General features: G+C 33.7%; 1 protein-coding gene across 1 annotated transcript; it reads right to left on the bottom strand.

Annotated features, from left to right (window-relative positions):
• Nucleotides 1-578: 578 nt before the first annotated feature.
• On the bottom strand, nt 579-3,068 carry LOC120354625. Its single transcript, XM_039441991.1, has one exon. The coding sequence runs from the start codon at nt 3,066-3,068 to the stop codon at nt 579-581; it is 2,490 nt and encodes an 829-aa protein (XP_039297925.1).
• Between the last annotated feature and the right edge of the window lie 24,223 nt (nt 3,069-27,291).

Here is a 27,291-nt window from a genome sequence, read left to right as displayed (position 1 = left end):
TAAACAATTACTAAACTTAAATTCTATCACAGTCTATACAGCCTATTCTAATTTTAATCTATACCTACTTTTACAATAAATCGTGAACAAACTAAAACCATAGAAACTCTATTATCACAGTCGGCAATTCACTTAGTGCTTTACACAGTCAATTTACATAGTGCTTGGGTCAGACTCGTCAAACTCATGAATGGAATAGAACGGGTTGGCGACCAGCCATGACTTGACCCGCTTCTCAAAGCTCACCAGAGGCAGCTCTCTTACTTCATCAGGTAGCCTATTGAAAAATCTGATGCCAGATATGGAAAAACTTTTCCTGGATCTTTCCAATCTCACCCCGGGCAGGACCAGGTTTCCATTTCCCCGTGTAGCGTGACTGTGGATTTGATTGGCCCTGGTGTACAAATGAATATTCTCTCTAACCGAAACCAAGCACTCGTATATGTACAGGCTGTAAACTGTCATCACTCATAAATGTACAAACAATGGTTTGCAGTGATCAATCCAACCAGCTCTCATCACAATTCTAATGGCCCTTTTTGCATTAATAGCACCCTATTCACACTCACAGCGTGCCCTCACAGCCTTGTACCATATGCAATATGGCTCTGGAAAAAAGCAAAGTAAGCTTGGCGCACAAAACCGTCAGGCACACATGATACAAGCCTTCTAAGCAGAAAAATGACCCTACTTAGCCTTTTGCAGAGCTGGCTGATGTGAGCCTCCCAGGTCAACCTACTATCCAGGGAAAACCCCAAGAGCTTCACAGTACCCGTGGCAATCCCAGAATTGAGGCTGAATGATATCTCCTGAGTCTTGTCACTGTTAAGAGCCAGCTTATTTAGATCAAACCATTGAGACGCACTATGATACAGCTCCCTCACAGCAAGCCTGGCAGAATCTACGCTCTTATGATCCGCAAATAGTGATGTGTCATCTGCGAATAACAGAACACCACCATCTACTGAATAATATATATCATTTATTGAGATGAGAAAGAGCAAAGGTCCCAAAACTGATCCCTGTGGGACTCCATGTTTCAAGGGTGCAGGACTTGATAGTTCACCATTCCAGTCCACAACCTGCAACCTATCACTCAGGTATGATTTCATCAGTCTGACAGCACCGACTCCAAGGCCATACTTCTCCAGCTTTCCCAATAGAATATTGTGCGAGACACAGTCGAAGGCACGTGATAAATCACAGAGCAAAAGCGATGAAGATCTTCCATTCTCAAATGCCTCCAGGACTGATTGAATGAGAGTCTGCACAGCAGAGACAGTCGATCTTCCTCTCCTGAAACCAAACTGAACAGGAACCAGCAGACCAATATTCTCAAAATAGTTGTACAGCTGAATAAACAATACCATCTCAAAAATTTTTGCAATCACCGGGATCAAAGATATGAATCTATAGTTGCTTACACTGTCCAGAGCACCCTTCTTGTGAATTGGAACTGCTCTTGATATCTTGAGCTCATCAGGGAAAACACCCTCATCGATACACTTATTGATAAGGCATGCAAGTATTGGACTCAAGAAACAAATAATCTGCCTCAGAAAAGCCACACTCATTCCATAAATATCTTTTGCCTTTGATACACTAAAATCATTTACTATGCTTACAACATCAGCAGGTGTTACATGGTTCCATTCAAAGTTTCCTTCTACAACTGGAATACCCTGAAGAGCATTGGGAAGATCGGTTGCAATATTATTTGGAATATTATTCACAATACTCTCCACAGATGTAACATAGAACTGATTAAATTCACTGGCAGTTGTGAAACTTAGATCACCTTCTTCTGATTTAGGCTTATGTGAATTTATAAGACTCCAGGCAGCCCTACATGAATTTTGAGCCTCTGCAATGAATTTTGCATTGGCGTTTTTCTTAGCCTCTCGCAATCTATAACGGTAATCCTTCTTGAGCCCAGTTGCTAGTTCAACCAGGTGAGGCCTGATTCTAGCTAAATCATTTGTCATGGATACCATATCTCTCATTCGGGCTAGTTCAGGAGTGAACCAGTCTTTTACTTGTGGTACAGAATTTCCCTTCATAGTTGTGAATCTTTTAGAACTTAGCGACCTCATTCTTAGTGGAAAGAAAAACTTGAAACCATCCATGAGAGCATGAAAGAAACATTGAAAACCACCAACCGCCTGCATATCAATAACAGATTCCAACCAAGAGTCAACCCAAACTCCCAAATAATTACAGAAAAGTCTGACAATACCATCATTGAACACTCTGTAAGAAACGTTTCTACTGGAACCATTACAACTTCCAACAACATCTGCCATAAAAGTGGCTTCCATGAGAATGTGTTTATGATCTGCAATCTGATCAACACTAACCTCAGCAACATAGCTCCAATGGTCCAAATTTGTGAAAAAATTATCAAGGGAAGCATTACCTCTTGTAGGTTGCATTACTGCACTATACAAATTCAGACTTCTTAACAAATTCAAAAAACCTGAGGATGCTGCCGACGTGCCAAGCAAATCAATATTGTGATCAGTTCCAATTATTACAAACAAACCAATATTACTGAGACATCCAACACATAATTCAAGCTGCTGCAAAAAACATTCAACATTTCCATTAGGAGAGCGATACATGCTTACCACAACAAGTGACAACTCCGGAATATGTATCCCAGCAAACTCAGCATGCATCTCAATACAGAACTCTTTGAGGTCTAGGGCGTTTGCCGACCATGCCATACTCTCTCGCACAAAAACAGCTACACCACCACTTGAAGTCTGCCTAGAGAAATGAGCTACCTTCCTGAGACCAGCCAAATTGCTGTAGTATTCAATCTCATCTTCAACAAGCCAGTGTTCACAGATGCACAAAACGTCGATGTCATGCAGCTCACAAAGTAACTCAAGCTCAATAATTTTATTCCGCATGCATTGGACATTAATGGAGCACAATTTTATGTTCCTACCTGTATAAGTTTCATGATGTTCAATTGATCCCCTTCTGTGCTTGTCCATGGCTGTTTTTTTCAGGAGACCATTAATCACCTTTATCATGCAATTTATGGGTGAGGCAGCCGGCATATCATATCTGTAAGGCACAGTCCCTATTATCACGTTAGTATGTCTTGTCTGATGCAGTAAACTCTCAACTGCCAAACTGAATATAATAGTGTCCTTTCCATTAGCAGAGTCATTTATGTCATTTGTAGCACCTAATATAATTAAATAATCTTCTTTATTCATAAGCTGTACCTCTTTACAATTAAAAATTCTATCTAATATTTGACACATACCAGCACCATGGTATACAAAGCTTGAGACACTATATGAATGTGGTATTCTATTTTGTAGATAGGATGCCAGATCACGACCTTGACTATCAGAGAATATAATAATTTCCCCCCTTACATGTTCTATAATATTCCTTATTTTAGATTCACTTGTTCGACCCAATGACTCACTGCAGTCCTCACTCACTACTAATTTTCCTACTAATTCAACTTCTTGGCTTACTTTTGATATTATATTAGCAAGATTTTTCCTTTCCAATTCCAATGAACTAATTATACTTCTATTTTCAGCTATATCATGCTCCAAGTTTATAATTTCCTTATACAATTTATCCTTGGTTTTATTGAGTGAGATAAAATTACTGTTTGCAATAGCATAGTGCTGATCATCAGAATCAGTTGACAAACTTTCGGTCTGTATGGCAACACATTGAGTAGTAGGTGAATGTGATGGCACACATTCAGGATGTTTAAGAGATTGAATTTCTGCTATAAGTGCATCCTGATAACCAAGAAGTTCATTAATACGAGTTACCAGTTATACTAATACCAGTTATAGGTATCCTCTTGGGATTTCTTGAATAATCAAACACAAAAGTCAAGTGCATGGCATTTCTTCTTTTATTCTGAACTGAATGCAATGTTGAACATACATAGAATCATTCCTGAACAGGGATGGATTTGGTACAAGCACAGTTTCCACGGAAAAAAATTCCAAATTTTATTACCAGTTATACATATCCTCTTGGGAATTCTTGAATAATCAACCACAAAAGTCAAGTGCATGGCATTTCTCCTGTGATTCTTGATCGTATGCAATGTTGAACATATAGAGTATCATTTCTGATTTTGAAAGGATTTTGTACAAGCACAGTTTTCACGAAAAAAAATTCCATAGTTTATTACCAGTTATAGGTATCCTCTTGGATTTCTTGAATAATCAACCACAAAGATCAAGTGCATGGCATTTCTTCTGTGATTCTGGATCAGATGCAATGTTGAACAAATATAGAATCATTCCTGATCAATAATGAACTTTGTACAAGCACAGTTTTCACAAAAAAAAATCCAAAGTTTATTACCAGTTATAGGTATCCTCTTGCAATTCTTGGATAATCAACCCCAAAAGTCAAGTGCTTGGCATTTCTCCAGTTATCCTCGATTGAATGCAATGTTGAACATTAGTATCATTTCTGATTTTGAATGAATTTTGTTCAAACACAGTTTTCACGAAAAAAAAAATTCTAAAGTTTAATACAAGTTATGGGTATCCTCTTGGGAATTCTTGAATAATCTACCACAAAAGTCACGGTCATGCTATTTCTTCTGTTATTCTGGACTGAATGCAATGTTAAGCATATAAAGAATCATTCCTGATCAAGGATGAATTATGTACAAGCAATGTTTAAAAAAAAAATCCAAAGTATATTATCAGTTATAGGTATCCTCTTGGGAATTCTTGAATAATCAACCACAAAAGTCGGGTGCATGGCATTTCTTCTGTTATTTCAGACTAAATGCAATGTTGAACATATATAGAATCATCACTGATAAGAAATGAATTTTGTACAAGCACAGTTTTCACGAAAAAAAATTCCAAAGTTTAATACCAGTTACAGGTATCCTCTTGGGAATTCTTGAATGATCAAACACAGGAGTCAAGTGCATGGCATTTCTCCTCTTATTCTGGACTGAATGGAATCTTGAACATATATAGAATCATTCCTGATCAGGAACGAACTTTGAACAATCACAGTTTCCACGAAATGAAATTTCAAAGTCTATTACCAGTTATAATTATCCTCTTGAGAATTCTTGAATAATCAACCACAAAAGTCAAGTACATGGCATTTCTCCTGTGATAATGGATTGAATACATTGCTGAACATATATAGTATCATTTCTGATTTTGAATGGATTTTGTACAAGGACAGTTTCCACGAAAAAAAATCCAAAGTTTATTACCAGTTGAAGGTATCCTCTTCGGATTTCTTGAATAATCAACCACAAAAGTCAAGTGCATGGCATTTCTTCTGTTATTCTGGACGGAATGCCTTGTTGAACATATATAGAATCATCGCTGATCAGGATAGAATTTTATACAAGCACAGTTCCCACGAAAAAAAAAATCAAAGTTTATTACCAGTTATAGGTATCCTCTTGGGAATTCTTGGGAATTCAAGAGGGTGATTCCCTCTTGGGAATTCTTGAATAATCAGACACAAAAGTCAAGTGCATGGCATTTCTTTCGTTATTCTGGACTGAATGCAATGTTGAACATATATAGAATCATTCCTGATCAGGAATGGATTTAGTACAAGCACACTTCCCACGAAAAAAAATTCCAAAGTTTATTAACAGTTATAGGTATCCTCTTGGGAATTCTTGAATAATCAACCACAAAAGTCAAGTGCATGGCATTTCTTCTCTGATTCTAAATTGAATGCATTGTTGAACATATATAGAATCATTCCTGATTGGGAATGGATTTTGTACAAGCACAGCTTTCACTGAAAAAAGTTCCAAAGTTTATTACCAGTTATAGGTATCCTCTTGGGAATTCTTGGATAATCAACCACAAAAGTCAAGTGCATGGCATTTCTCCTTTGATTCTCGATTGAATGCAATGTTGAACATATAAAGTATCATTTCTGATTTTGAATGAATTTTGTACAACTCATTTTTTTACTCAAAGAAATTCCAAAGTTTATTACCAGTTATAGGTATTTTCTTGGGAATTCTAGAATAATCAACTACAAAAATCTCATGCATGGCATTTCTCCTGTTATTCTTGACTGAATGCAATGTTTAGCATATATTAAATCATCCCTGATCAGGAATGAATTTCTTACAAGCACAGTTCTCACGAGAAAAAAATTCCAAAGTCTAATACCAGTTATAGGTATCCTCTTGGGAATTCTTGAATAATCAACCACAAAAGTCAAGGACATGGCATTTCTTCTGTTATTTCAGACTAAATGCAATGTTGAACATATATAGAATCATCACTGATAAGAAATGATTCTTGTACAAGCACAGTTTTCAAGAAAACAGATTTCAAAGTTTAATACCAGTTATAGGTATCCTCTTGTGAATTCTTGGAAAATCAAACACAGAAGTCAAGTGCATGGCATTTCTCCTTTCACTTTGGACTTAATGGAATCTTGAACATATATAGAATCATTCCTGATCAGGAACGAACTTTGAACAAACACAGTTTCCACGAAGTAAAATTTCAAAGATTATTACCATTTATAGTTATCCTCTTGAGAATTCTTGAATAATCAACCACAAAAGTCGAGTTCATGGCATTTCTCCATTAATAATGGATTAAATGCATTGCTGAACAAATATAGTATCATTTCTGATTTTGAATGGATTTTGTACAAGGACAGTTTCCTCGAAAAAAAATCCAAAGTTTATTACCAGTTGAAGGTATCCTCTTCGGATTTCATGAATAATCAACCACAAAAGTCAAGTGCATGACATTTCTTTTGTTATTCTGGACTGAATGCAATGTTGAACATATATAGAATCATTCCTGATCAGGATTGATTTTTGTACAAGCACAGTTTCCACGAAAAAAATACCAAAGTTTATTACCAGTTATAGGTATCCTCTTGGGAATTCTTGAATAATCAACCACAAAAGTCAAGTGCATGACATTTCTTCTCTGATTCTGAATTGAACGCATTGTTGAACATATATAGAATCATTCCTGATCAGGAATGGATTTGGTACAAGCACACTTTCCACGAAAAAAAGTTCCAAAGTTTATAACAGTTATAGGTATCCTCTTGGGAATTCTTGATTAATCAACCACAATAGTCAAGTGCATGGCATTTCTTCCCTGATTCTGAATTGAATGCATTGTTGAACATATATAGAATCATTCCTGATCGGGAACGGACTTTGTACAAGCACAGTTTTCACAAAAAAAAATCCAAAGTTTATTACCAGTTATAGGTATCCTCTTGGGAATTCTGAATAATCAACCACAAAAGTCAAGTACATGGCATTTCTCCTGTGTTATGGATTAAATGCATTGCTGAACATATATAGTATAATTTCTGATTTTGGATGGATTTCGTACTAGCACAGCTTTCACTAAAAAAAGTTCCAAATTTTATTACCAGTTATAGGTATCCTCTTGGGAATTCTTGAATAATCAACCACAAAAGTCAAGTGAATGGCATTTCTCCTGTAATATTGAACTCAATGCAATGTTTAACATTCATTGAATCATTCCTGATCAGGAATGGATTTAGTACAAGCACACTTTCCACGAAAAAAAATTCCAAAGTTTATTACCAGTTATAGGTATCCTCTTGGGGATTCTTAATAATCAACCACAAAAGTCAAGTACATGGCATTTCTTCTGTGTTAATGGATTAAATGCATTGCTGAACATATATAGTATAATTTCTGATTTTGAATGGATTTTGTACTAGCACAGCTTTCACTAAAAAAAGTTCAAAATTTTATTACCAGTTATAGGTATCCTCTTGGGAATTCTTGAATTATCAACCACAAAAGTCAAGTGCATGGCATTTCTCCTTTGATTCTCGATTGAATGCAATGTTGGACATATAAAGTATCATTTCTGATTTTGAATAGATTTTGTACAAGCACAGTTCCCACGAAAAAAAAAATTCAAAGTTTATTACCAGTTATAGGTATCCTCTTGGGAATCCTTGGGAATTCAAGAGGGTAATTCCCTCTTGGGAATTCTTGAATAATCAGACACAAAAGTCAAGTGCATGGCATTTCTTTCGTTATTCTGGACTGAATGCAATGTTGAACATATATAGAATCATTCCTGATCAGGAATGGATTTAGTACAAGCACACTTTCTACGAAAAAAAATTCCAAAGTTTATAAACAGTTATAGGTATCCTCTTGGGAATTCTTGAATAATCAACCACAAAAGTCAAGTGCATGGCATTTCTTCTCTGATTCTGAATTGAATGCATTGTTGAACATATATAGAATCATTCCTGATTGGGAATGGACTTTGTACAAGCACAGTTTTCACAAAAAAAAATCCAAAGTTTATTACCAGTTACATGTATCCTCTTGGGAATTCTGAATAATCAACCACAAAAGTCAATTACATGGCATTTCTTCTGTGTTAATGGATTAAATGCATTGCTGAACATATATTGTATGATTTCTGATTTCGAATGGATTTTGTACAAGCACAGCTTTCACAAAAAAAAGTTCCAAAGTTTATCACAAGTTATAGGTATCCTCTTGGGAATTCTTGAATAATCAACCACAAAAGTCAAGTGCATGGCATTTCTCCTTTGATTCTCAATTGAATGCAATGTTGAACATATAAAGTATCATTTCTGATTTTGAATGAATTTTGTACAACTCATTTTTTTACTCAAAGAAATTCCAAAGTTTATTACCAGTTATAGGTATTTTCTTGGGAATTCTAGAATAATCAACTACAAAAGTCACATGCATGACATTTCTCCTGTTATTCTTGACTGAATGCAATGTTTAGCATATATTAAATCATCCCTGATCAGGAATGAATTTCTTACAAGCACAGTTCTCACGAGAAAAAAATTCCAAAGTCTAATACCAGTTATAGGTATCCTCTTGGGAATTCTTGAATAATCAACCACAAAAGTCAAGGACATGGCATTTCTTCTGTTATTTCAGACTAAATGCAATGTTGAACATATATAGAATCATCACTGATAAGAAATGATTCTTGTTCAAGCACAGTTTTCAAGAAAACAGATTTCAAAGTTTAATACCAGTCATAGGTATCCTCTTGTGAATTCTTGGAAAATCAAACACAGAAGTCAAGTGCATGGCATTTCTCTTTTTACTTTGGACCTTATGGAATCTTGAACATATATAGAATCATTCCTGATCAGGAACGAACTTTGAACAAACACAGTTTCCACGAAGAAAAATTTCAAAGTTTATACCATTTATAGTTATCCTCTTGAGAATTCTTGAATAATCAACCACAAAGGTCGAGTACATGGCATTTCTCTATTAATAATGGATTGAATGCATTGCTGAACAAATATAGTATCATTTCTGATTTTGAATGGATTTTGTACAAGGACAGTTTCCTCGAAAAAAAAATCCAAAGTTTATTACCAGTTGAAGGTATCCTCTTCGGATTTCATGAATAATCAACCACAAAAGTCAAGTGCATGGCATTTCTTCTCTGATTCTGAATTGAATGCATTGTTGAACATATATAGAATCATTCCTGATCAGGAATGGATTTGGTACAAGCACACTTTCCACGAAAAAAAATTCCAAAGTTTATTAACAGTTATAGGTATCCTCTTGGGAATTCTTGAATAATCAACCACAATAGTCAAGTGCATGGCATTTCTTCTCTGATTCTGAATTGAATGCATTGTTAAACATATATAGAATCATTCCTGATTGGAAATGGACTTTGTACAAGCACAGTTTTCACAAAAAAAAATCCAAAGTTTATTACCAGTTATAGGTATCCTCTTGGGAATTCTGAATAATCAACCACAAAAGTCAAGTACATGGCATTTCTTCTGTGTTGATGGATTAAATGCATTGCTGAACATATATAGTATAATTTCTGATTTTGAATGGATTTCGTACTAGCACAGCTTTCACTAAAAAAAGTTCCAAATTTTATTACCAGTTATAGGTATCCTCTTGGGAATTCTTGAATAATCAACCACAAAAGTCAAGTGAATGGCATTTCTCCTGTAATATTGAACTCAATGCAATGTTTAACATTCATAGAATCATTCCTGATCAGGAATGGATTTAGTACAAGCACACTTTCCACGAAAAAAATTTCCAAAGTTTATTACCAGTTAAAGGTATCCTCTTGAGAATTCTTGAATAATCAACCACAAAAGTCAAGTGCATGGCATTTCTTTTGTTATTGTGGACTAAATGCAATGTTGAACATATATAGAATCATTCCTGTTCAGGAATGAATTTTGTACAAGCACAATTTTCATGAAAAAAAATTCCAAATTCTAATACCAGTTGAAGGTATCCTCTTGGGAATTCTTGGATAATCAAACACAAAAGTCAAGTGCATGGCATTTCCTCTGTTAGTCTGGACTGAATGCAATGTTGAACATATATAGAATCATTCCTGATCAGGAATGAATTTTGTACAAGCACAGTTTCCACGAAAAAAAATCCAAAGGTTATTACCAAAGTTATCCAAAGTTATAGGTATCCTCTTCGGATTTCTTGGATAATCAACCACAAAAGTCAGGTGCATGGCATTTCTCCCGTTATTCTGGTTGGAATGCAATGTTGAACATATAGAGAATCATTATTGATCAGGATAGAATTTTGTACAAGCACAGTTTCCACGAAAAAAATTCCAAAGTTTAATACCAGTTATAGGTATCCTTTTGGGATTTCTTGAATAATCAAACACAAAAGTCGAGTGCAGTGCATTTCTTCTTTCATTCTGGACTGAATGCAATGTTTGACATACATAGAATCATTCCTGATCAGGAATGGATTCAGTACAAGCACAGTTTCCACGGAAAAAAATTCCAAAGTTTATTACCAGTTATAGGTATCCTCTTGGGAATTTTTGAATAATCAACCACAAAAGTCAAGTGCATGGCATTTCTCCAGCGATTCTGGATTTGATGCAATTGTGAACATATATAGTTAAATTCCTGATTTTGAATGAATTTTGTACAACACAGTTTTCACAAAAAACGATTCCAAAGTTCATTACCAGTTATAGGTATCTTCTTGGAATTCTTGAATAATCAAACACGAAGGTCAAGTGCATGGCATTTCTCCTGTGATTCTGGATAAGATGCAATGTTGAACATATATAGAATCATTCCTGATCAGTGACGAACTTTAAACAAACACAGTTTCCACCAAAAAAAAATTCAAATTTTATTACAAGTTATGGGTATCCTCTTGGGAATTCTTGAATAATCAACCACAAAAGTCAAGTGCATGGCATTTCTTTCTCGATTCTGGATTGAATGCATTGTTGAACATATATAGAATCATTCCAGATCGGGAATGAACTTTGTACAAACACAGTTTTCATAAAGAAAAAATCCAACGTTTATTACCAGTTTTAGTTATCCTCTTGAGAATACTTGAATAATCAACCACAAAAGTCGACTACATGGCATTTCTCCTGTGATAATGGATTAAATGCATTGCTGAACATATAGAGTATCATTTCTGATTTTGAATGGATCTTGTACAAGGACAGTTTCCACGAAAAAAAATCCAAAGGTTATTACCAAAGTTATCCAAAGTTATAGGTATCCTCTTTGGATTTCTTGAATAATCAACCACAAAAGTCAAGTGCATGGCATTTCTTCCGTTATTCTGGACGGAATGCAATGTTGAACATATAGAGCATCATTACTGATCAGGATAGAATTCTGTACATGCACAGTTTCCACGAAAAAAAATTCTAAAGTTTATTACCAGTTATAGGTATCCTCTTGGGAATTCTTGGGAATTCAAGAGGGTAGTTCCCTCTTGGGAATTCTTGAATAATCAGACACAAAAGTCAAGTGCATGGCATTTCTCCCGTTATTCTGGACGGAATGCAATGTTGAACATATATAGAATCACTAGCAAGAACCCATGCTTCGCAAGGATCTATTTTAAAACTTGACAAAATGAAAACTTGACGTAATGAAATTTTAAAGAATTGAGAATAGGCCTATAACCATCCTTGGTTAATTAAGAATCTATAAGCAAGATTTCAATTTAATTAGTCCAGTAGTTCAGACGTGATGATGCGTCAAACATAATTTTCCTATCCCGTACTTGCATAAGCCAGCTCTTTACTTTATATTATTATTATAGATTTAGTTAACGACTGCAAGAGATAGGACTGTGGAACAGAATAGTGGTGAAACTATGATAGCGCCAGAAGTGTCTCAAACACAATAGTAGGTACTACATGAACTTTTTGAAAGTGATTTGAAAAAATGTTAAAACAACAGAACTGAATCCTTATCATTCTACCTTCATTTAGAGAGGCTTTTGTTTGAGCCAAATTGAAATTTATTTATAAAAAAATGAATGTCTGTTTGTGTGTTTGAAAAAAGTACTTCAGTTTCCATGAATTTATTAATAGAATTATATGAATCTAAAGTGTAGGTCATATCTAAATTCACAAAGAGTTCGATTCTTGTTGGCAAGAAAGATGTTATTCAACGCAGAAATCATTGTTATTTTACTAAAAGATAGGATAAAATGAATAGTTCTCTTTCAGGGGGAGTTTTTACAACCCACAAAACTCATTTTCCATTTGAAGAGATTATATCAAAAAGGTGCATAGGACCTTACTTTTTTGTTCAGCTTGCCAAAATACCCCTCATTTCATTATTAAAATTTCCGACTGACTGTACAGTGAGTCAATCATTCTATCAAGGCTTGAATAATTTTGAAATCTTAATCAAATGAAAATGGTAGAGAATAATTATCATGTAGATATCAAAACCTTTATTTAAATACATATTAACTGCATGCGTTTTCATATTGCCGATACAGCATTGATAAAACTGTAGACGTTTATTTAGCAGTCTCAAAAAACTGTTCTAGCTGAAATATTAATAATACATGCCACGTGTAGGCTTATACATTGCATCAGGAAAACGAAGTTCAAAACTATGGTTTTCCTAAACATATGTTTTTGAGATAATTTCTTTGATACAGCTGTTTCACATTCACCATTATAAATTATACAGAGTTTGTGAAAATAAAAATATTTATTGATTACCAAAACAATACTATTATTATATTAATGATAATAATTAATTATTAAAACAATACTTTTATTATATCAATAATAATAATAATATTATTAAACATATTTATCAGTTATCAGAACAATATTATTGAGGTTGAGTGGAATCAGGTAGAAAGCAATAATAGAACAGATGTTCTTTTTTGAATTTCTATCATATTATTTTGTTATTTCCAATGATTACAACATATGTTAGAATATCACATGTCAATAAATAAATTATCTCATTTCCATATGGCACTCACCTTACCATGTTCATAACCTTACTTAATAGGATCCTTTTTCATCCTTTGAAACCCTTAGAGGCAAAATATCTCAAAATCCGTTCTTAGTGCGCGTCTAGCATGTTTGAAGAATATTTTTGCAACGTTTCAAGTCTGTAGGACAATTAGTTTGAGCTGTAGTGTGATTTTACATCAAAATTTTCGAAAAATGCCATCTCCTGGACCCCCCTGTGCTCCTGATCATAATTTTTCTGCATATATCTAATTTTTTTTCGTAGCTGAACAAAAAAGTTCCTCATGACTTTGCTGTGCAATGAACGGTTAAAAAGTACAAAATTTTGGGGGGGCCCCAACTCCCTCAGGGGGGCATATTTCTGAAAATCCTTTCTTAGTGGATGTTTTCAGGCTACCATAAACAATCGTGCAAAATTTCAAGTTTTTAGGCTCAGTAGTTTGGGCTGTGGTGTGATTTCAGTCTGTCGGGGCTTAGCCTTTTATAAGTATAGAGATTACTGATCAGGATAGAATTTTGTACAAGCACAGTTTCCATGAAAAAAAAATCTAAAGTTTATTACCAGTTATAGGTATCCTCTTGGGAATTCTTGGGAATTCAAGAGGGTAATTCCCTCTTGGGAATTCTTGAATAATCAGACACAAAAGTCAAGTGCATGGCATTTCTTTCGTTATTCTTGACTGAATGCAATGTTTAGCATATATTGAATCATTCCTGATCAGGAATGAATTTTGTACAAGCACAGTTTTCACAAAAAAAAATTCCAAAGTTTAATACCAGTTATAGGTATCCTCTTGGGATTCCTTGAATAATCAAACACGAAAGTCAAGTACATGGCATTTCTCCCTTGATAATGGATTAAATGCATTGCTGAACATATATAGTATCATTTCTGATTTTGAATGGATTCTGTACAAAGACAGTCTTCACAAAAAAAAATCCAAAGTTTATTACCAGTTGAAGGTATCCTTTACGGATTTCTTAAATAATCAACCACAAAAGTCAAGTGCATGGCATTTCTCCCGTTATTCTGGATGGAATGCAATATTGAACATATATAGAATCATTACTGATCAGGATAGAATTTTGTACAAGCATATTTTCAAAGAAAAAAAAATCTAAAGCTTATTACCAGTTATAGGTATCCTCTTGAGAATTCTTGGGAATTCAAGAGGGTAATTCCCTCTTGTGGATTCTTGAATAATCAGACACAAAAGTCAAGTGCATGGCATTTCTTTCGTTATTCTGGACTGGATGCAATGTTGAACATATATAGAATCATTCCTGATCAGGAATGAATTTTGTACAAGCACAGTTTCAACGAGGAAAAAAATCCAAAGTTTATTACCAGTTAAAGGTATCCTCTTGGGAATTCTTGAATAAACAACCACAAAAGTCAAGTGCATGGCATTTTTTTTCTGATTCTGAATTGAATGCATTGTTGAACATATATAGAATCATTCCTGATCAGGATTGAATTTTGTACAAGCACAGTTTTCACGAAAAAAAATTCCACAGTCTAATACCAGTTATAGGTATCCTCTTGGGATTTCTTGAATAATCAACCACAAAAGTCAAGTGCATGGCATTTCTTCTCTGATTCTGAATTGAATGCATTGTTGAACATATATAGAATCATTCCTGATCGGGAATGGACTTTGTACAAGCACAGTTATCACAAAAAAAATCCAATGTTTATTACCAGTATTAGGTATCCTTTTGGGAATTCTGAATTCTTGACAAAAGTCAAGTACATGGCATTTCTTCTGTGTTAATGGATTAAATGCATTGCTGAACATATATAGTATCATTTCTCATTTTGAATGGATTTTGTACGAGCACAGCTTTCTCTAAAAAAAGTTCCAAATTCTATTACCAGTTATAGGTATCCTCTTCGGAATTCTTCAATAATCAACCACAAAAGTCAAGTGCATGGCATTTCTCCTTCGATTCTTGATTGAATGCAATGTTGAACATATAAAGTATTATTTCTGATTCTGAATGAATTTTGTACAACTCAGTTTTCACTTAAAGAAATTCCAAGGTTTATTACCAGTTATAGGTATTTTCTTGGGAATTCTAGAAAAATCAACCACAAAATTCAAGTGAATGGCATTTCTCATGTAATATCGAACTTAATGCAATGTTGAACATTCATAGAATCATTCCTGATCAGGAATGGATTTAGTACATGCACACTTTCCACGGAAAAAAATTCCAAAGTTTATTACCAGTTATAGGTATCCTCTTGGGAATTCTTGAATAATCAACCACAAAAGTCAAGTGCATGGCATTTCTTTTGTTATTGTGGACCAAATGCAATGTTGAACATATATAGAATCATTCCTGATCAGGAATGAATTTTGTACAAGCACAGTTTCCACGAAAAAAAATCCAAAGGTTATTATCAAAGTTATCCAAAGTTATAGGTATCCTCTTCGGATTTCTTGGATAATCAACCACAAAAGTCAGGTGCATGGCATTTCTTCCGTTATTCTGGACGGAATGCAATGTTGAACATATAGATAATCATTATTGATCAGGATAGAATTTTGTACAAGCACAGTTTCCACGAAAAAAAATTCCAAAGTTTATTACCAGTTATAGGTATCCTCTTGGGAATTCTTGGGAATTGAAGAGGGTAATTCCCTATGGGAAATCTTGAATAATCAGACACAAAAGTCAAGTGCATGGCATTTCTTTCGTTATTCTTGACTGAATGCAATCTTTAGCATATATTGAATCATTCCTGATCAGGAATGAATTTTGTACAAGCACAGTTTTCACAAAAAAAATTCCAAAGTTTAATACCAGCTATAGGTATCCTCTTGGGATTTCTTGAATAATCAACCACGAAAGTCAAGTGCATGGCATTTCTCCAGTGATTCTGGATTTGATGCAATGGTGAACATATATAGTGTAGTTCCTGATTTTGAATGAATTTTGTACAACACAGTTTTCACAAAAAACGATTCCAAAGTTCATTACCAGTTATAGGTATCTTCTTGGAATTCTTGAATAATCAAACACGAAGGTCGAGTGCATGGCATTTCTCCTGTGATTCTGGATTAGATGCAATGTTGAACATATATAGTATCATTCCTGATCAGTGACGAACTTTAAACAAACACAGTTTCCACCAAAAAAAATTTCAAATTTTATTACAAGTTATGGGTATCCTCTTGGGAATTCTTGAATAATCAACCACAAAAGTCAAGTGCATGGCATCTCTTTCTCGATTCTGGATTGAATGCATTGTTGAACATATATAGAATCATTCCAGATCAGGAATGAACTTTGTACAAGCACAGTTTTCACAAAGAAAAAATCCAAAGTTTATTACCAGTTATAGTTATCCTCTTGAGAATTCTTGGATAATCAACCACAAAAGTCAAGTACATGGCATTTCCCCTGTGATAATGGATTAAATGCATTGCTGAACATATATAGTATCATTTCTGATTCTGAATGGATATTGTACAAGGACAGTTTCCACGAAAAAAAATCCGAAGGTTATTACCAAAGTTATCCAAAGTTATAGGTATCCTCTTCGGATTTCTTGAATAATTAACCACAAAAGTCAAGTACATGGCATTTCTTCCGTTATTCTGGATGGAATGCAATGTTGAACATATAGAGCATCATTACTGATCAGGATAGAATTTTGTACAAGCACAGTTTCCACTAAAAAAAATTCCAAAGTCTATTACCAGTTATAGGTATCCTCTTGGGAATTCTTGGGAATTCAAGAGGGCAATTCCCTCTTGGAAATTCTTGGATAATCAGACACAAAAGTCAAGTGCATGGCATTTCTTTCGTTATTCTTGACTGAATGCAATGTTTAGCATATATTGAATCATTCCTGATCGGGAATGAATTTTGTACAAGCACAGTTTTCACAAGAAAAAATCCAAAGTTTATTACCAGTTATAGGTATCCTCTTGGGAATTCTTGAATAATCAACCACAAAAGTCAAGTGCATGGCATTTTTTTTTCGATTCTGGATTGAATGCATTGTTGAACATATATAGAATCATTCCAGATCGGGAATGAACTTTGTACAAGCACAGTTTTCACAAAGAAAAAATCCAAAGTTTATTACCAGTTATAGTTATCCTCTTGAGAATTCTTGAATAATCAACCACAAGAGTCAGGTACTATAAAAATCATTTCTAATGTGATAATGGATTAAATGCATTGCTGAACATATATAGTATCATTTCTGATTTTGAATGGATCTTGTACAAGGATAGTTTCCACGAAAAAAAATCCAAAGTTTAATACCAGTTATATGTATCCTCTTGGGATTTCTTGAATAATCAAACACAAAAGTTAAGTGCATTTCATTTCTTCTTTTATTCTGGACTGAATGCAATGTTTAACATACATAGAATCATTCCTGATTAGGGAAGGATTCGGTACGAGCACAGTTTCCACGGAAAAAAATTCCGAAGTTTATTACCAGTTCTACGTATCCTCTTGGAAATTCTTGAATAATCAACCACAAAAGTCAGGTGCATGGCATTTCTCCTGTGATTCTGGATCGTATGCAATTTTGAACATATAAAGTATCATCTCTGATTTTGAATGAATTTTGTACAAGCACAGTTTTCACGAAAAAAAATTCTAAAGTTTATGACCAGTTATAGGTATCCTCTTGGGATTTCTTGAATAATCAACCACAAAAGTCAAATGCATGGCATTTCTCCAGTGATTCTGGATTTGATGCAATGATGAACATATATAGTATAATTCCTGATTTTTAATGAATTTTGTACAAAACAGTTTTCACGAAAAACGATTCCAAAGTTCATTACCAGTTAACATATATAGTATAATTCCTGATTTTGAATGAATTTTGTAGAACACAGTTTTCACGAAAAACAATTCCAAAGTCCATTACCAGTTATAGGTATCTTCTTGGAATTCTTGAATAATCAACCACAAAAGTCAAGTGCATGGCATTTCTTCTCTGATTCTGAATTGAATGCATTGTTGAACATATATAGAATCATTCCTGATCGGGAATGGACTTTGTACAAGCACAGTTATCACAAAAAAATCCAAAGTTTATTACCAGTATTAGGTATCCTTTTGGGAATTCTGAATTCTTGACAAAAGTCAAGGTATAGGAATGGCATTTCTTCTGTGTTAATGGATTAAATGCATTTCTGAACATATATAGTATCATTTCTCATTTTGAATGGATTTTGTACGAGCACAGCTTTCTCTAAAAAAAGTTCCAAATTTTATTACCAGTTATAGGTATCCTCTTCGGAATTCTTGAATAATCAACCACAAAAGTCAAGTGCATTGCATTTCTCCTCCGATTCTTGATTGAATGCAATGTTGAACATATAAAGTATTATTTCTGATTCTGAATGAATTTTGTACAACTCAGTTTTCACTTAAAGAAATTCCAACGTTTATTACCAGTTATAGGTATTTTCTTGGGAATTCTAGAGAAATCAACCACAAAATTCAAGTGAATGGCATTTCTCATGTAATATCGAACTTATTGCAATGTTGAACATTTATAGAATCAATCCTGATCAGGAATGGATTTAGTACAAGCACACTTTCCACGAAAAAAAATTCCAGAGTTTATTACCAGTTATAGGTATCCTCTTGGGAATTCTTGAATAATCAACCACAAAAGTCAAGTGCATGGCATTTCTTTTGTTATTCTGGACTAAATGCAATGTTGAACATATATAGAATCATTCCTGATCAGGAATGAATTTTGTACAAGCACAATTTTCATGAAAAAAAATTCCAAAGTCTAATACCAGTTGAAGGTATCTTCTTTGGAAATCTTGAATAATCAACACAAAAGTTAAGTGCATTTCATTTCTTCTTTTATTCTGGACTGAATGCAATGTTTAACATACATAGAATCATTCCTGATTAGGGAAGGATTCGGTACGAGCACAGTTTCCACGGAAAAAAATTCCGAAGTTTATTACCAGTTCTACGTATCCTCTTGGAAATTCTTGAATAATCAACCACAAAAGTCAGGTGCATGGCATTTCTCCTGTGATTCTGGATCGTATGCAATTTTGAACATATAAAGTATCATCTCTGATTTTGAATGAATTTTGTACAAGCACAGTTTTCACGAAAAAAAATTCTAAAGTTTATGACCAGTTATAGGTATCCTCTTGGGATTTCTTGAATAATCAACCACAAAAGTCAAATGCATGGCATTTCTCCAGTGATTCTGGATTTGATGCAATGATGAACATATATAGTATAATTCCTGATTTTTAATGAATTTTGTACAAAACAGTTTTCACGAAAAACGATTCCAAAGTTCATTACCAGTTAACATATATAGTATAATTCCTGATTTTGAATGAATTTTGTAGAACACAGTTTTCACGAAAAACAATTCCAAAGTCCATTACCAGTTATAGGTATCTTCTTGGAATTCTTGAATAATCAACCACAAAAGTCAAGTGCATGGCATTTCTTCTCTGATTCTGAATTGAATGCATTGTTGAACATATATAGAATCATTCCTGATCGGGAATGGACTTTGTACAAGCACAGTTATCACAAAAAAATCCAAAGTTTATTACCAGTATTAGGTATCCTTTTGGGAATTCTGAATTCTTGACAAAAGTCAAGGTATAGGAATGGCATTTCTTCTGTGTTAATGGATTAAATGCATTTCTGAACATATATAGTATCATTTCTCATTTTGAATGGATTTTGTACGAGCACAGCTTTCTCTAAAAAAGTTCCAAATTTTATTACCAGTTATAGGTATCCTCTTCGGAATTCTTGAATAATCAACCACAAAAGTCAAGTGCATTGCATTTCTCCTCCGATTCTTGATTGAATGCAATGTTGAACATATAAAGTATTATTTCTGATTCTGAATGAATTTTGTACAACTCAGTTTTCACTTAAAGAAATTCCAACGTTTATTACCAGTTATAGGTATTTTCTTGGGAATTCTAGAGAAATCAACCACAAAATTCAAGTGAATGGCATTTCTCATGTAATATCGAACTTATTGCAATGTTGAACATTTATAGAATCAATCCTGATCAGGAATGGATTTAGTACAAGCACACTTTCCACGAAAAAAAATTCCAGAGTTTATTACCAGTTATAGGTATCCTCTTGGGAATTCTTGAATAATCAACCACAAAAGTCAAGTGCATGGCATTTCTTTTGTTATTGTGGACTAAATGCAATGTTGAACATATATAGAATCATTCCTGATCAGGAATGAATTTTGTACAAGCACAATTTTCATGAAAAAAAATTCCAAAGTCTAATACCAGTTGAAGGTATCTTCTTTGGAAATCTTGAATAATCAAACACAAAAGTCAAGTGCATGGCATTTCCTCTGTTAGTCTGGACTGAATGCAATGTTGAACATATATAGAATCATTCCTGATCAGGAATGAATTTTGTACAAGCACAGTTTCCACGAAAAAAAATCCAAAGGTTATTACCAAAGTTATCCAAAGTTATAGGTATCCTCTTCGGATTTCTTGGATAATCAACCACAAAAGTCAGGTGCATGGCATTTCTTCCGTTATTCTGGACGGAATGCAATGTTGAACATATAGATAATCATTATTGATCAGGATAGAATTTTGTACAAGCACAGTTTCCACCAAAAAAAATTTCAAATTTTATTACAAGTTATAGGTATCCTCTTGGGAATTCTTGAATAATCAACCACAAAAGTCAAGTGCATGGCATTTCTTTCTCGATTCTGGATTGAATGCATTGTTGAACATATATAGAATCATTCCAGATCGGGAATGAACTTTGTACAAGCACAGTTTTCACAAAGAAAAAATCCAAATTTTATTACCAGTTATAGTTATCCTCTTGAGAATTCTTGAATAATCAACCACAAGAGTCAGGTACCATAAAAGTCATTTCTCCTGTGATAATGGATTGAATGCATTGCTGAACATATATAGTATCATTTCTGATTTTGAATGGATCTTGTACAAGGACAGTTTCCACGAAAAAAAATCCAAAGTTTAATACCAGTTATGGGATTTCTTGAATAATCAAACACAAAAGTTAAGTGCATTTCATTTCTTCTTTTATTCTGGACTGGATGCAATGTTGAACATTTATAGAATCAATCCTGATCAGGAATGGATTTAGTACAAGCACAGTTTTCACAAAGAAAAAATCCAGAGTTTATTACCAGTTATAGGTATCCTCTTGGGAATTCTTGAATAATCAACCACAAAAGTCAAGTGCATGGCATTTCTTTTGTTTTTCTGGACTAAATGCAATGTTGAACATATATAGAATCATTCCTGATCAGGAATGAATTTTGTACAAGCACAATTTTCATGAAAAAAAATTCCAAAGTCTAATACCAGTTGAAGGTATCTTCTTTGGAAATCTTGAATAATCAACACAAAAGTCAAGTGCATGGCATTTCCTCTGTTAGTCTGGACTGAATGCAATGTTGAACATATATAGAATCATTCCTGATCAGGAATGAATTTTGTACAAGCACAGTTTCCACGAAAAAAAATCCAAAGGTTATTACCAAAGTTATCCAAAGTTATAGGTATCCTCTTCGGATTTCTTGGATAATCAACCACAAAAGTCAGGTGCATGGCATTTCTTCCGTTATTCTGGACGGAATGCAATGTTGAACATATAGATAATCATTATTGATCAGGATAGAATTTTGTACAAGCACAGTGTCCACGAAAAAAAATTTCAAATTATATTACAAGTTATAGGTATCCTCTTGGGATTCTTGAATAATCAACCACAAAAGTCAAGTGCATGGCATTTCTTTCTCGATTCTGGATTGAATTCATTGTTGAACATATATAGAATCATTCCAGATCGGGAATGAACTTTGTACAAGCACAGTTTTCACAAAGAAAAAATCCAAATTTTATTACCAGTTATAGTTATCCTCTTGAGAATTCTTGAATAATCAACCACAAGAGTCAGGTACCATAAAAGTCATTTCTCCTGTGATAATGGATTGAATGCATTGCTGAACATATATAGTATCATTTCTGATTTTGAATGGATCTTGTACAAGGACAGTTTCCACGAAAAAAAATCCAAAGTTTAATACCAGTTATGGGATTTCTTGAATAATCAAACACAAAAGTTAAGTGCATTTCATTTCTTCTTTTATTCTGGACTGGATGCAATGTTTAACATACATAGAATCATTCCTGATCAGGAATGGATTCGGTACGAGCACAGTTTCCATGGAAAAAAATTCCAAAGTTTATTACCAGTTCTACGTATCCTCTTGGAAATTCTTGAATAATCAACCACAAAAGTCAGGTGCATGGCATTTCTCCTGTGATTCTGGATAGTATGCAATTTTGAACATATAAAGTATCATCTCTGATTTTGAATGAATTTTGTACAAGCACAGTTTTCACAAAAAAAAATTCTAAAGTTTATGACCAGTTATAGGTATCCTCTTGGGAATTCTTGAATAATCAACCACAAAAGTCAAGTGCATGGAATTTCTCCAGTGATTCTGGATTTGATGGAATGGTGAACATATATAGTATAGTTCCTGATTTTGAATGAATTTTGTACAACACAGTTTTCACAAAAAACGATTCCAAAGTTCATTACCAGTTATAGGTATCTTCTTGGAATTCTTGAATAATCAACCACAAAAGTCAAGTGCATGGCATTTCTTCTGTGATTCTGGATTAGATGCAATGTTGAACATATATAGAATCATTCCTGATCAGTGACGAACTTTAAACAAACACAGTTTCCACCAAAAAAAATTTCGAATTTTATTACAAGTTATGGGTATCCTCTTGAGAATTCTTGAATAATCAACCACAAAAGTCAAGTGCATGGCATCTCTTTCTCGATTCTGGATTGAATGCATTGTTGAACATATATAGAATCATTCCAGATCAGGAATGAACTTTGTACAAGCACAGTTTTCACAAAGAAAAAATCCAAAGTTTATTACCAGTTATAGTTATCCTCTTGAGAATTCTTGGATAATCAACCACAAAAGTCAAGTACATGGCATTCCCCCTGTGATAATGGATTAAATGCATTGCTGAACATATATAGTATCATTTCTGATTTCGAATGGATATTGTACAAGGACAGTTTCCACGAAAAAAAATCCGAAGGTTATTACCAAAGTTATCCAAAGTTATAGGTATCCTCTTCGGATTTCTTGAATAATCAACCACAAAAGTCAAGTGCATGGCATTTCTTCCGTTATTCTGGATGGAATGCAATGTTGAACATATAGAGCATCATTACTGATCAGGATAGAATTTTGTACAAGCACAGTTTCCACGAAAAAAAATTCCAAAGTCTATTACCAGTTATAGGTATCCTCTTGGGAATTCTTGGGAATTCAAGAGGGCAATTCCCTCTTGGGAATTCTTGGATAATCAGACACAAAAGTCAAGTGCATGGCATTTCTTTCGTTATTCTTGACTGAATGCAATCTTTAGCATATATTGAATCATTCCTGATCAGGAATGAATTTTGTACAAGCACAGTTTTCACAAAAAAAAATCCAAAGTTGAATACCAGTTATAGGTATCCTCTTGGGATTTCTTGAATAATCAAACACAAAAGTCAAGTGCATGGCATTTCTTCTCTTATTCTGGACTGAATGCAATGTTTAACATACATAGAATCATTCCTCATCAGGAATGGATTCGGTACAAGCATAGTTTCCACGGAAAAAAATTCCAAAGTTTATTACCAGTTATATGTATCCTCTTGGAAATTCTTGGATAATCAACCACAAAAGTCAAGTGCATGGCATTTCTCCTGTGATTCTGGATCGTATGCAATTTTGAACATATAAAGTATCATTTCTGATTTTGAATGAATTTTGTACAAGCACAGTTTTCACGAAAAAAAATTCTAAAGTTAATTACCAGTTATAGGTATCCTCTTGGGAATTCTTGAATAATCAACCACAAAAGTCAAGTGCATGGCATTCCTCCAGTGATTCTGGATTTGATGCAATGGTAAACATATATAGTATAATTCTGATTTTGAATGAATTTTGTACAACACAGTTTTCACGAAAAACGATTCCAAAGTTCATTACCAGTTAACATATATAGTATAATTCCTGATTTTGAATGAATTTTGTACAACACAGTTTTCACGAAAAACGATTCCAAAGTTCATTACCAGTTATAGGTATCTTCTTGGAATTCTTGAATAATCAAACACGAAGGTCAAGTGCATGGCATTTCTCCTGTGATTCTGATGAGATGCAATGTTGAACATATATAGAATCATTCCTGATCAGTAACGAACTTTAAACATACACAGTTTCCACCAAAAAAAAATTTCAAATTTAATTACAAGTTATAGGTATCCTCTTGGGAATTCTTGAATAATCAACCACAAAAGTCAAGTGCATGGCATTTTTTTTTCGATTCTGGATTGAATGCAATGTTGAACATATATGGAATCATTCCAGATCGGGAATGAACTTTGTACAAGCACAGTTTTCACAAAGAAAAAATCCAAAGTTTATTTCCAGTTATAGTTATCCTTTTGAGGATTATTGAATAATCAACCACAAAAGTCAAGTACATGGCATTTCACCTGTGATAATGGATTGAATGCATTGCTGAACATATATAGTATCATTTCTGATTCTGAATGGATTTTGTACAAGGACAGTTTCCACGAAAAAAAATCCAAAGTTAAATACCAGTTATAAGTATCCTCTTGGGAATTCTTGAATAATCAACCACAAAAGTCAAGTGCATGGCATTCCTCCAGTGATTCTGGATTTGATGCAATGGTAAACATATATAGTATAATTCTGATTTTGATTGAATTTTGTACAACACAGTTTTCACGAAAAACGATTTCAAAGTTCATTACCAGTTAACATATATAGTATAATTCCTGATTTTGAATGAATTTTGTACAACACAGTTTTCACGAAAAACGATTCCAAAGTTCATCACCAGTTATAGGTATCTTCTTGGAATTCTTGAATAATCAAACACGAAGGTCAAGTGCATGGCATTTCTCCTGTGATTCTGATGAGATGCAATGTTGAACATATATAGAATCATTCCTGATCAGTAACGAACTTTAAACATACACAGTTTCCACCAAAAAAAAATTTCAAATTTAATTACAAGTTATAGGTATCCTCTTGGGACTTCTTGAATAATCAACCACAAAAGTCAAGTGCATGGCATTTCTTTTTCGATTCTGGATTGAATGCATTGTTGAACATATATGGAATCATTCCAGATCGGGAATGAACTTTGTACAAGCACAGTTTTCACAAAGAAAAAATCCAAAGTTTATTTCCAGTTATAGTTATCCTTTTGAGGATTATTGAATAATCAACCACAAAAGTCAAGTACATGGCATTTCACCTGTGATAATGGATTGAATGCATTGCTGAACATATATAGTATCATTTCTGATTCTGAATGGATTTTGTACAAGGACAGTTTCCACGAAAAAAAATCCAAAGTTTTTTACCATTTATAGGTATCCTCTTCGGATTTCTTGAATAATCAACCACAAAAGTCAAGTGCATGGCATTTCTTCTGTTATTCTGGATGAAATGCAATGTTGAACATATAAAGAATCATTACTGATCAGGATTGTACAAGCACAATTTTCATGAAAAAAATTCCAAAGTCTAATACCAGTTGAAGGTATCCTCTTGGGAATTCTTGAATAATCAAACACAAAAGTCAAGTGCATGGCATTTCTTTATTTATTTTGGACTGAATGCAATGTTGAACATATATAGAATCATTCCAGATCAGGAATGAATTTTGTACAAGCACAGTTGCCACGAAAAAAAAATCAAAAGTTCATTACCAGGTATAGGTATCCTCTTGGGAATTCTTGAATAATCAACCACAAAAGTCGAGTGCATGGCATTTCTTTTGTTATTCTGGACTGATTGCAATGTTGAACATATATAGAATCATTCCTGATCAGGATTGAATTTTGTACAAGCACAGTTTCCATGAAAGAGAATTCCAAAGTTTATTACCAGTTATAGGTATCCTCTTGGGAATTCTTGAATAATCAACCACAAAAGTCTAGTGCATGGCATATCTCCTGTGATTCTGGATTAGATGCAATGTTGAACATATATTGAATCATTCCTGATAAGGAATGAAATTTGTACAAGCACAGTTTCCACGAAAAAAAATTCAAAGTTTATTACCAGTTATATGTATCCTCTTGGGAATTCTTGAATAATCAACCACAAAAGTCAAGTGCATGGCATTTCTCCTTCGATTCTAAATTGAATGTATTGTTGAACATATATAAAATCATTTCTGATCAGGAATGAATTTTGTACAAGCACAATTTTTATGAAAAAGAATTCCAAATTCTAATACCAGTTAAAGGTATCCTTTTGGGAATTCTTGAATAATCAACCACGAAAGTCAAGAAAGTGGCATTTCTCTTGTTATCCTGGACTGATTGCAATGTTGAACATATATGGAATCATTCCTGACTAGGATTGAATTTTGTACAAGCACAGTTTCCACGAAAAAAAATTTCAAAGTTTATTACCAGTTATAGGTAACCTTTTGGGAATTCTTGAATAATCAACCACAAAAGTCAAGTGCATGGCATTTCTACTCTTTTTCTGGAGAATGCATTGTTGAACATATGAAGAATCATTCCAGATTGGGAATGAGCTTCGTACAAGCACAGTTTTCACAAAAAAAAATCCAAAATTTATTACCAGTTATAGGTATTGAGATGAATTTCTTAAATAGACCTCATGAGAGGAGAGAAAAATTGTGATTTCCTTTTAAAATGAAAGAATTTGCTAAAGGAATGTTTAGCGATCGAGCGATAAAGCTTACTTATCTGTAACTGTATATTAGATAAGAGTACCGTTCTGTACTGCATATTTTCTAGAAAATTATTCAATAGAATTATAATTTCTCTGCAAATAAAGCACGAACCATTTATGAATTACTCATTGAATTTTGAGGTTACACTT

The sequence above is a fragment of the Nilaparvata lugens genome, chromosome X (assembly GCF_014356525.2).
Source record: "Nilaparvata lugens isolate BPH chromosome X, ASM1435652v1, whole genome shotgun sequence".
Lineage (NCBI taxonomy): Eukaryota > Metazoa > Arthropoda > Insecta > Hemiptera > Delphacidae > Nilaparvata > Nilaparvata lugens.
The sequence above is the reverse complement of the archived record's forward strand: the minus strand, read 5'-3'. Positions and strand labels throughout refer to the sequence as shown.

Bases quoted from the DNA above. Each gene is read 5' to 3' on its own strand.
- LOC120354625 (XM_039441991.1), bottom strand. From the start codon at position 3,068: ATGCCGGCTGCCTCACCCATAAATTGCATGATAAAGGTGATTAATGGT.